The sequence below is a fragment of the Pygoscelis adeliae genome, unplaced genomic scaffold (assembly GCF_000699105.1).
Source record: "Pygoscelis adeliae isolate BGI_AS28 unplaced genomic scaffold, ASM69910v1 Scaffold472, whole genome shotgun sequence".
NCBI lineage: Eukaryota > Metazoa > Chordata > Aves > Sphenisciformes > Spheniscidae > Pygoscelis > Pygoscelis adeliae.
In genome coordinates this window covers 192,797-202,834 of record NW_008824239.1, presented here as the reverse complement: position 1 = coordinate 202,834, position 10,038 = coordinate 192,797, and the positions used below count along the sequence as shown (strand labels likewise).

The 10,038-nt window shown below is 58.3% G+C and overlaps 1 protein-coding gene across 1 annotated transcript in view; it reads left to right on the top strand.

Moving 5' to 3' along the window:
- Nucleotides 1-10,038, top strand: part of DENND2D (DENN/MADD domain containing 2D) — a 16,334-nt gene that overhangs the window by 4,774 nt on the left and 1,522 nt on the right. Inside the window, exons 2-11 of the mRNA XM_009335108.1 lie at nt 3,387-3,518; nt 4,072-4,184; nt 4,299-4,368; nt 5,512-5,589; nt 5,684-5,824; nt 7,772-7,920; nt 8,075-8,252; nt 8,763-8,804; nt 9,184-9,274; nt 9,721-9,960. Of these exons, the coding sequence (XP_009333383.1) occupies nt 3,387-3,518; nt 4,072-4,184; nt 4,299-4,368; nt 5,512-5,589; nt 5,684-5,824; nt 7,772-7,920; nt 8,075-8,252; nt 8,763-8,804; nt 9,184-9,274; nt 9,721-9,960 (1,234 nt within the window). The remainder of the gene's footprint in view (nt 1-3,386; nt 3,519-4,071; nt 4,185-4,298; nt 4,369-5,511; nt 5,590-5,683; nt 5,825-7,771; nt 7,921-8,074; nt 8,253-8,762; nt 8,805-9,183; nt 9,275-9,720; nt 9,961-10,038) is intronic.

The following is a 10,038-nucleotide window of genomic DNA, read 5'->3' as shown; positions in this document are numbered from 1 at the left end:
GCTCACCCTGCGGAGCCCAGCTTGGGCCGTCTGCCCCCGGGGCTTACCCCATCTCCCGCGTCTTGCTTCATCCTCAGGGGCTTACCCCAGCCCCCGGTAGCGCACCCCATCTCCCAGGAGCACACCCCATCCCCTGGGGGTTCAGCCCATCCCGGGAGCTGCACCCCATCCCCTGGGAGCCTACCCCATCCCAAATGAGTCTACCCCATCCCCTGGGGAGGTTTCCAATCCCCCGGGGGTTTACCCCATCCCAGGGGCAGCTCCACAGGCTCCCTATTATCACATCCCCAAAAACCTTCCCAGCCCTTTGCCCACCGAGCGCAGCGTCGCAGGGCACACCGGAGCGCGGCATCGCGGGCATCCGTGGGGGCACGGTGCCCCCCGGGCCGGTCAGTGTTGCGGAGCCTTTAGAGGACGGTGCAGAAATTGGCCCTTTGGGATTTGTGAGCTTTTCCAAGATACAGGATGGATCGTCAGGGGTTTCTGGCCTGCCATATCTCAAGGCAGAGCAGAGCAGGTTGGGGCAACCTGTGGATTTGGGGGGCTCACTGCAAGCCCCCCCTCCCCCCTCTCCCCGAGGTCTGTTTTGTGCTGGCTGGCTCTTGCTCTGGGTGCGATACGTGTTTTTCCAAGCTCAGCAGAAAAGGTTCGATAAAGCAAAAGCCATTTCCTCTCTGCTGGGGCAGGTGGGCGGCTGCATGGCGCGGGAAGCAGAGCTCCCCCTGCAAACCATCACGCCGGGCTGGGAGGTTTTGGCACGCTGCAGCCCGGGAGTTTTCTGGGAGGAAAGAAACAGGTTGTGCCGCATCACAACATGGGTCCGAGCGCAGCCCACGGCTGATAAGAAAACCCTGCTCTGGTCGGGGAAGCTGGTTGCACAGCAAAGTGTTTTTTTCTTTTAACGCCGGCAGCCCCGGTGCCATTTCCGCATGGGCCAGCGCGCATCGCGGCAGCCTTTGCCTTCTCCGTGCCCGGCAGAGGGAGGGGTGAAAATCCCCAGCACCGGCAGCCGCTTTCCACCCAGGAGCTGCATGAGCGCCCCCGGCCACCTGGCTCATTCCCCTCCTCGCAGAGGACACCCACGCTGCGGGGGGGGCTGTGGGATGGTCCCCAAGTCTTGCCCACTTGGGTTACGGGAGAGTCGTTGGCCAAAGCTCTTGTGACAGTGGCTTGTGTCCCCGGGACACATGAGGGACTGCAAATCCTGCCGATTTTGGGGAGTGCTGGGACCTCTGATACCACATTAAACCCATCCAATGCTGCATGATGGCTGCATCTTCCAGCCTAGGGATGGAGCATTACGGTCCTGGAGGGATTTAGGCTCTGCCGGCAAGGGCTTTGCAACCAGACCTGGCACAGGGGAGTGCTGCCGGGTGACGCCGCGCTTTCGGCAGGGCTCGCTGCACCGGGTCGCACTTCGGGCAGGCACGTGGGTCCGTCTGCGAGAGGCAGACCTGCAGCCCGGCATGACCAGCCTCCCCGGAGCGGCGGGTTTTACTCGGCTGTTTGAAAATGCCATGGACATGATGCAAATGCAGCCCTTGCTTGAGAGCGCATCTTGTATTCTCTGAAACAGAGGATGGGACTGGATAGGCAGAATTTAGCTGGACTTTCACCTTACCCTGGCAATCTGTGATGGGAAAACAACTGACACCAGCGTCCAGTGATGATGGGGGACGCCAGCAGCCCTCCCCGCTGCACAGCATGGTTCCCTGGGGTGCCCCCCGGCAACAACCTCCTGCCCTGGCCCCGTAGGTGAGATTGGACTGCTGAAGCCATTGCTGGAGCATCCCAAGGAGGAGCAGGAGAAGCAAAGTGCATCTTGTTGACCTTTTTTCCCTGGCCCGGAGCACCTTGCTGGGCTGTCACATGGGTGATCCCCACCAAGGACAAACCAGAGGTGTCTGCAGCCGGGTCTCATCCTCGGGATGCTCCCAGGCTTTCCCCTGCTGCGAAGGACCTCTTCGGGATGAATTTCACCTTGCCAAGAGGAAGGACTTTGCATGTGGAGGTGGAGCGGCCTCGGGGTGCACGCGGGGGTGGCTTTGCGCATCTCCCTGCCCCGAGCTGGGAAAGGCGTTTCTCGTCCCTGGGAAGGGACATCCCATGATGGGACTGTGTCACCTCCTCGGATGAGCTTTCTGCTCCTCTCGGCTCCTGATGACCTGGAGTGGAGGCTGGAAAGGTGTTTCCAGAGTAAAGGAAGCAGCTACGGAGCCGGGGGGGATACGTGGGGTGGAGTGTCCACCAGCAATGCTTTCGGGGGAGGATGTTGCACACGAGGGAGAAGGATGATGAGAGCAGCCGGCCACAGCTGTGCCTTGCCCTGCTGAGCTGCAGCACAACCAAAAGAGCCCAGGGCCAAACTCCAGGGTGCGGGGAAAAATTTCATCCAGCCACACGTTTATTTTCCTGCTTGTTATTCCTAGGAGCAGCTCAAGCATTTCTGTTCCAGCTCCCCGCCGTAATCAGAGCCAGGACCAAGCCTGGGACAGTTTCAGTGCCAGGAACTGGGGATTTAGAGAGTCGCCAGTGGCTGCTGGGAGAAGCAATAGCTGTGGCATGGCCTGGCTGCAGCATTCTGCCAGCATTTAACTCCTCTCCTTCCCAGCCCTCGGATCTTGCTGCCCCACCATGATCACCCCAGGGCCTTTGGAGATGTCGGCTTGGGCTCTGTTCACTCTTATTTCTAGTTTTTTGGGTTGTGACAGCTGACGCTCCCCAGCTGTCCTCCCCAACCGGCCGAACAAGAAATGGGATGTAATCTCAGGGAATTGCTTTGCTTTGGGAGCTGTGGTTTAGGGAAAACCCTTGAGTATCTCACTTGCAATCAGCAGTTCCCAGGACTGAGGAAATCTGGCAGGGAGAGGTTGGGATTCATCTTGTTGGAGCCTTTGGAGGTGCTCGAACAAGATCTGTGCTGTTTGTTTGCTGGTTTTTTCCCCTAAGGGAATAAAATTAACTGCTATAAAAACATTCCCACACCTTTCCGCAGGTGCTTTCTGCAGAGACCATCTGCGTCCCTCTGCCCTCCCTGGGATGGGGCAAAGGAGGGCTGGGGGTGTCTGACAGCACTTTGATTTTCTCCAAAAGATTCATAAAAGCCATTTCTCTTTCCTTCCCGTGTCTTGTGCCCGCATGTCCCCAGCTGTTCACTGTCAGGGACCAAAACACCCCGTGCACCAGGTCCCGGTTCCCTTCAGCCACTTTGGCCAGTTGATGTGTAGCTCTGCATCTCCTCTCCTGCTATCAGGACACCTCTGCTATCAGGACACCTCCTGGCCTTTCATTTCACTCTGCTCTGTTTTTTGGGGTGGGTTTTTTTGGCTACAGAAGGAAAAGAGGAGGCCTCTGCTGCAGAAAACAACCCCTCGCGGGTGCCGCAGGGGAAACCAGGAGAGCGGAGCTCCGTCCTCTATTCTGCTGGGCAGTTTTTCTTCGAGTACTTGGTGGTGGTGTCGCTGAAGAAGATGTCAGATGGACATTACGAACCCAAGATAACCTACCAGTTCCCAAAGGTATTTAGTCCTGTGTTTCCGGGAAGATGAGTTTTCCGAATTTAGATGAAAAAGGGATGTTGCTCCTTCCCCATCACTAGAGCCAGGGGAGGAGGACAGAAAAATACCCCGTGTCCTGGAGTCGCAGACCCAAACCCCAGGGCTTTGCCTGCCGTGGGCTGGGGTTGCTGGGACCGTCTGTCCCTCCCTGCAGTCCGAGCCCCGGGCCACAAACCCCAGGAGGAAAATCGTGGGGCGCTCCCTGACCTCCTGTCCCAGGAGGGGAGACCATGGCATCAAAATCACATCCTGGGGAGGTGGCACATGGGGAGGGCCCCTGTTTGCAGAGGGGCCCCTGGGTGCCTCCGCTTTGCTCCACTATCAATGCGGTAAAAGAGTCAAAAATTTGATTTTTCGGAGATTCTTGTTCAGGGATGTGCAGACACTCTCTGCTTCGGTCTGAGCCGGGGGTTGCTTTGGGACACTGCCCTTCCCATCCCAGCCCATTCCCAGCTGAGCCCTGGGGCTATGGGCACCCTCCATCACCCTGACTCTTGGCATCGCTTCGTTCCAGCGCGAGAACTTGCTGAAGGGCCAGAAGGAGGAGGAGGAACGTCTCTTGCAAGCCATCCCCCTCTTTTGCTTCCCCGACGGCAACAACTGGGCCCCTGTCACTGAGTTCACCAGGTACCTGCCCCGCTGCGGGGTCTTGGCTGTGGTTTCCCACCCTGTGCTGTCGCACCCCTGAGGGCTGCGGGCTGGAAGAGCCGTCCCGTCCCCATGCGTTGTCTCTCCTTGCAGCGAAACCTTTTCTTTCGTCCTGACCAACGTGGATGGCAGCAGGAAGATCGGCTACTGCAGGCGGCTGCTGGTGAGCATCCCACCGCCCGTGCACCCATCGCTGGGTTGGTGGTGGCCATGCCACTCCGTCCCCGTGGTGGGAGGCGATGCCTTCTGCCATGCCCAAAGTACAACTCTTGGGGACGTGCCTTAGAAAGCCACTTGCCTTGACAAAGATGATGACAAGCAGCAAGGGGGTGCCCAAAGGGATTTTTTTTGAGCTTTCTTCTTGCTTGGGCATCAGTTGGATGCTGGATGGAGGAAAGCGGCATTTACTGTAGCCCAGAGCTGGCCTGAAATGCAACCAGGAGATGTGACGGTTGGGAGGTGCCATTCCCTGTACCGGTGGTCGCTGCCTCCCCACCAATCTCCCACAGCTTCCCTGGCTCCTTTCCCTTGGCCGCAGCGGTCAGGACGGCTGCGAATCCCACTCGGGATCAGGATGGGGATGCGCGTGCGCCCATCCAGATGCCAAGGAGCCGGGTGCCCTCAGCCCCATCCCCAAAAATTGCTCCTGAACGGTGGCTGCCTTTCTCAACCCGTGGATTTGGCCAGCTTGGGGGCTGCGAGGTGGGATGGAGGTCTTCCTTGGCTGCTGATTTACGCACAGCCTGCTTAAATAGGGACATAAAGCCACAGGGCCATATGTCACGGCTCGGTGACTCGCTGGATCCCACCACCCTTTCATTCCCGGGCGAACCTGCCCACTTCTGTATCCAGGGCTGAGCTCTGGCTGTTTGAACTGGATGTCTGGAGGGCTCGAAGCACAGAGAGCAAACGGAGCCAGGATAATCCAGTTGGAAAGGGAAAAAGCCTGGGCACTCATCCCATCCCTGTTTCAGTAGGAAGCAGGATTAGCCCCAAGGATGGTGGGGCAGGGTATCTTGGACGACACGTGTCTGGGGGCAAGAAAAGTTTGGGAATATGCCGGAGGCTTTGCACCAAAATGATTAACAGCTTTGGAATCTGAATTGCCTTCTCTGGGTCCTGGGCACCCCCTGCTTTTACAGCATCAACTGCGTCCTTGGCCTGAGCCCCAGCTCTGAAAAATCCCCCAGTGGGTGACTGGGCATCTTGGGGGGATGAGGGGAGCCAGGGGGGATCTCTGGGGAGAGCGGGGAGCCAGTGCAGTGGGGCTGGGAGATGCTCAAACCCTTTTCCCATCCTCTTCCAGCCATCCGGCCGTGGTGTCCGCCTCCCTGAGGTCTTCTGCATCATCAGCTGCCTGGGCTGCTTCGGGCTCTTCTCCAAGGTAGGGATGTGGTGGCTCCATCTGGCACGGTGGTGGCCCAGGCAGCCAGTCTGTTGCCTGCCGGGGTTTCACAGCTCACTTTTTTCTCCCACAGATCCTGGACGAGGTGGAGAAGAGGCGCCAGATCTCCATGGCGGTGATTTACCCCTTCATGCAGGGCCTTCGGGAATCGCCCTTCCCAGCCCCAGGGAAAACCGTCACAATTAAAAGCTTCATCCCTGAGTCAGGCACGGAGGTTGGTGGGGGTCTCAGGGGCTCAGCAGCACCTCCTGCACTGCTCCGACGTGGGGAGCCCAGGCTACCTCCGGGAGCATCCTCCACACCTGCAGCACCCATGGGTGCTCACTGGAGCAGTGGGTGGTGGGTCGGGCTGCCAGGGGCCTCGGGCCCTGGGAATATGAGTGCCACCTCCCTCCTGGTCCAGGAGGAGAGCAGCGAGCAGTGAGGATGAGGATGGAGCCCATCCACAGGTGACGCTGCCCCATCTTTGCGTCCTTGCAAAGCAGCATCTTTGCAGCTCCATCAGCCTCGGGCTGGAGCTGCCAGCACAAAAACTCCCCGGACGCCGTTTCTTAACACGTCAGTGCTTGCACAGCCTTTACGTCAGAGTGGTGCATCATGCCGGGGGCCATAGAGCGGGGCTGGCTGCACGCTGCTCGTGAGCTGGCGTTGGCACCTCCGGGTGCGGCATGCGGGGCTGTTGGGGTGCGCAGTGGTGCTGGGGCCATTGCGGGGTGTTGCAGGCTGCAGCTTCCCCTCCGCACCGCGGTGCTCAGCTCTGGGCCTCGACACCCCTCCTAGTTTAGCATCACGAGCAGGCAGTCGGCATGGCACAGGCGTGCGGCAAGCCTAGGCCTTACCTGTGGAAAGGAGATGTGATATGGGCACGGTGCCCAGGGGGCTCATCTCGCCCACGCACGGCCCAGGCTCGCACAGGCAGAGCCTTTTCTTTTGCTTTTTCTTTCTCTTGTGGCAAAGCTGGCCAGGAAGAAGGGGGAGGATCTGCCTTGGCACCTGGGACTGGGCAAAATAACCTCGGTGCTGAGCATCCCAGGGATGCGTCCTGCCAGGGTGGGTCTGAGAGCAAGATCCCTCCTCTCTAGTACAATTTAGCAGCTGGCTATCAAATTGCAAGACGTTTCTTCATCCAGGAAGGCTTGTGCAAGAGCTTTGCAGGTTGCTCAATGCTCTGGCTGCGGGCCAGGCTGCAGTGAGCGCAGCTGGGGGTGACAGGAGGGAGGATTTGCGATGAGGACATTCTTCGAAAGAGCTGCACTTTGGGGCTCTGGGCAGGGGCTGGAGCAAGTCGAAGAGATCAGTGAGAAAACAAGAAAAGGGGTGAAAAATAAATCCTGGGTACTGCATGAGCTGGGAGCTGGGGATCGTGCAGGATTTGTGCTGGAAAGGGGCTGCGGAGCCCAGCCAAGCCCTGTGCTGCTGGCTGGGAAGATGCTGCTTTGCTGGAAAGGCGGCTTGGCACGTGGAGGAAGGGGATTTCCCCCCACCCCCGTAAAGCTGGGGAGAGGGGCCAGGACTGTGTCATGAGCTGCACAGTCCTGTTACCCTTCAGCGGTCGCCGTCTCGGGGCTGCCCGCATCAGGGCAGAGGTATCGACTGGATTTGGGGGGCTCTTGTCTGGGGCAAAGCCAGCAGAATGGGCAGACCACCTGCAAATATCCATTAGATAATTCAGTTTTGGGCCTTCCTAGCTAGTATGAGGCAAGCTGGCCCTCCCAGAGAGTCTTTTGAGGAAGTTTTTGTGGGTTTTATAGCAAAAGTCATGCCCTCGTCCCTCCTCCCTTTCCTGGAAGGGAGCTGCTTACAGATGTAAGCTGCTTACAGATGAGCTGTCAGACGCCAAGGTGGGAGCACTTCCCTACCTGTTTCTTACCAGGGACTTGTCGGCACTGCAGAAAAGAGGCATTTTGGTTAAAAATCCAGTGCCCCAATAAATAAACCCCACAGCGCACATCGCCGCTGGCTTCTCCTGCATCCTCAGCACTGCACAGCCCAAATCTCCAGGCAGGACAAGATGAGGTTTGTCCCTTGCAGAGGGACGTGATGCAGATGCTGCAAACTCGGGGTCATTAATTGCTCCCAGATCACCTTCTCAGGGGGCCAGGGCGGCACAGGGGGAGCATTGCACCTCCTAAGCCGGGGTTTGGTGGCTCTCCCTTGGCAGCTCATCAAGCTCACGCGGCCCGTGGATGCCCACCTGGAGCACGTGGAGTTTCAGGCTCTGCTCCAGCGGCTCAGCCCCCACCTCATCCTGCACATCTTCGCCTCCGCCGTGTTGGAGCGACGGCTCATTTTCCTGGCGGAGGAGCTGAGGTGAGTCCTGGTCTGTTTATTTAAAAATAAAACCAAAAAAAATACCCCTTGAAGGAGAGCAGGACATAGCTGAGCTCGGGGTGGGATGTTCCCTCCAAGCAGTGAAATCCTCTTTCCTCGTGCAATGCCACCACGATGGCTCCTTGTCCCACAGCGTCCTGTCGCAGTGCATCCACGCGGTGGCTGCTCTCCTCTACCCCTTCACCTGGGCTCACACCTACATCCCTGTGGTCCCCGAGTGCCTGCTCGACACTGTCTGCTGCCCCACGCCCTTCATGGTCGGCATCCAGATGCGACACCTGGAGCGGGTCCTGGACCAGCCGATGGAGGAGGTATTTTATCCGGGCGGGGGAAAGCATCTGGATGGAACCGTCGGTTAGTCTGTGGCCCTGGGTTTGTGTTGGCTCCAGGGGTGAAGGCTCTGGTTGTGCGCTTTTCCCATTGAGGGAGGCTGGAGATTGGGGCTTCTTGCATGTCCCCTCCTGTTGGCACCTGGGGCAACACCTCCACGTCCCCCTGGGTGCTGCCAGCCACCCCAGGACCCGCAGCCCTGACCCTGGGGGCTCGGGGAGCTGCTGTCGGCCAGGCTGGCTGTTGGCATCGTCCCAACCTTGCAGAAGCAGAGAAAGGCTGTGTGGGGACAAGCCACCGAGCCTGGAGCAAACACGGGCCCTGGGGGGATGCCCTGGTTCCCCTGCCCAGGTCCCTCCAGCACAGAGGGACCGATCCTTCTCCTGCCGCCCTCGTGGGCTGTGGACACAGAGGTCTGATAATAAAACGGGTGGGAGGAAGCCTGGCTGCCTTGGTAGGACTAAACCTGGTTGCTCTGTGCTCTCTTCCAGGCTCTGATAGTTGACCTCTGCGAAGGGAAGATCCTCCGGGCGGTAGGTGCCCCCGTGCAGGGCGTGGGGGTGGGCTCGCGGGGCCTGGGTAGCCCTGGGAAGGGCCCATTTCCACCCTTGGTCCCAGCTACCTGGCGGATTTCACATTCTGGGGGCAGAGACATCTCGGTGTCACCCATGCAGGGATAATGTCCCGCAAAGGGGTGTCTCCATCCGCTGCATCTCTCTTGTCGTGAGCTGGAGCAGCAGGGTCCGTGTGTCGGGCATCCCACTCCCAGCATCACTGCAGCACCCTGCAGTGATAATTAATTAATGAGCTCTGCAGAAAGCCCCACTGATGGGCTGCACTAGCCGCTGCCCGCGGCCATCTGAGCCAGGTTCCCACCGGTGCTGGTTGCTTCACAGCCCCGTTGCCTTCCAGGTCGGCGATGAGGAGGAGATCTTGCCCATCAAGCTGCAGAATGAGATGCTGACGTCTCTGAACAGGCACAACAACAACAACAACATACACAGTAAGGGCGTCTCTTTCCATACGGTAAAACGGATGCAAGCTGCCTTCCACAGATGGCCGGAGTCCTCAGTGAAATGTCTTTCCTAAAGAGACCTGGCCTGGGATGTTTCTGCCCCAGTTTGCAATAAAATGCAGCCACAGGAGAGAAATCCCTTGGCCTTTCCCCTGTCCTGCGAAACACGAGAGCAGGAACAATTAATTCTGCTGAAAAAGTCAGGTTTTGCCAATATTTGGCCCACAAAGATGCCACCACCCTGGAAAGCAAACACAGCCAGTGCTCCCTCAGTAAAATTAGTCTGAGCTTGGTTTACTGGCAGAGGGAGGTTTTAAGCAAATAATTTCTCCGGATGCAAACAGAGTCTGCGAACCGGCCAGGTTAAAATAGGTCCATCCTTTCTATGTTCAGAGGTCCCATCCCCGCCTCTCATGCTCCGTGTCCTCTTCCAGCATCCGAGCAGGTGAACACGCTTGTCTCCGAAGCCTTTGTGCAGTTCTTCGTCCGAACGGTTGGCCACTACGCCTCGCACATCAAGTGGAGTAAAAACGGCTCGGGCACCTTCCAGGAGCGAGCCTTCTGCAAAGCCATCGCCTCCAAGACCAACCGCAAGTTTGTGAAGAAGTTTGTGAAGACGAACATGTTTTCCCTATTTATTGAGGAAGCGGAAAAGAGCAGGATCCCCCAGGAAGGTAAACAGCCCCATTTTTCCTTCCCTCTCTGGTCGAGTGAGCTCTGCGAAGTCCTGGGCTATTTCATTAAGGGAAAGA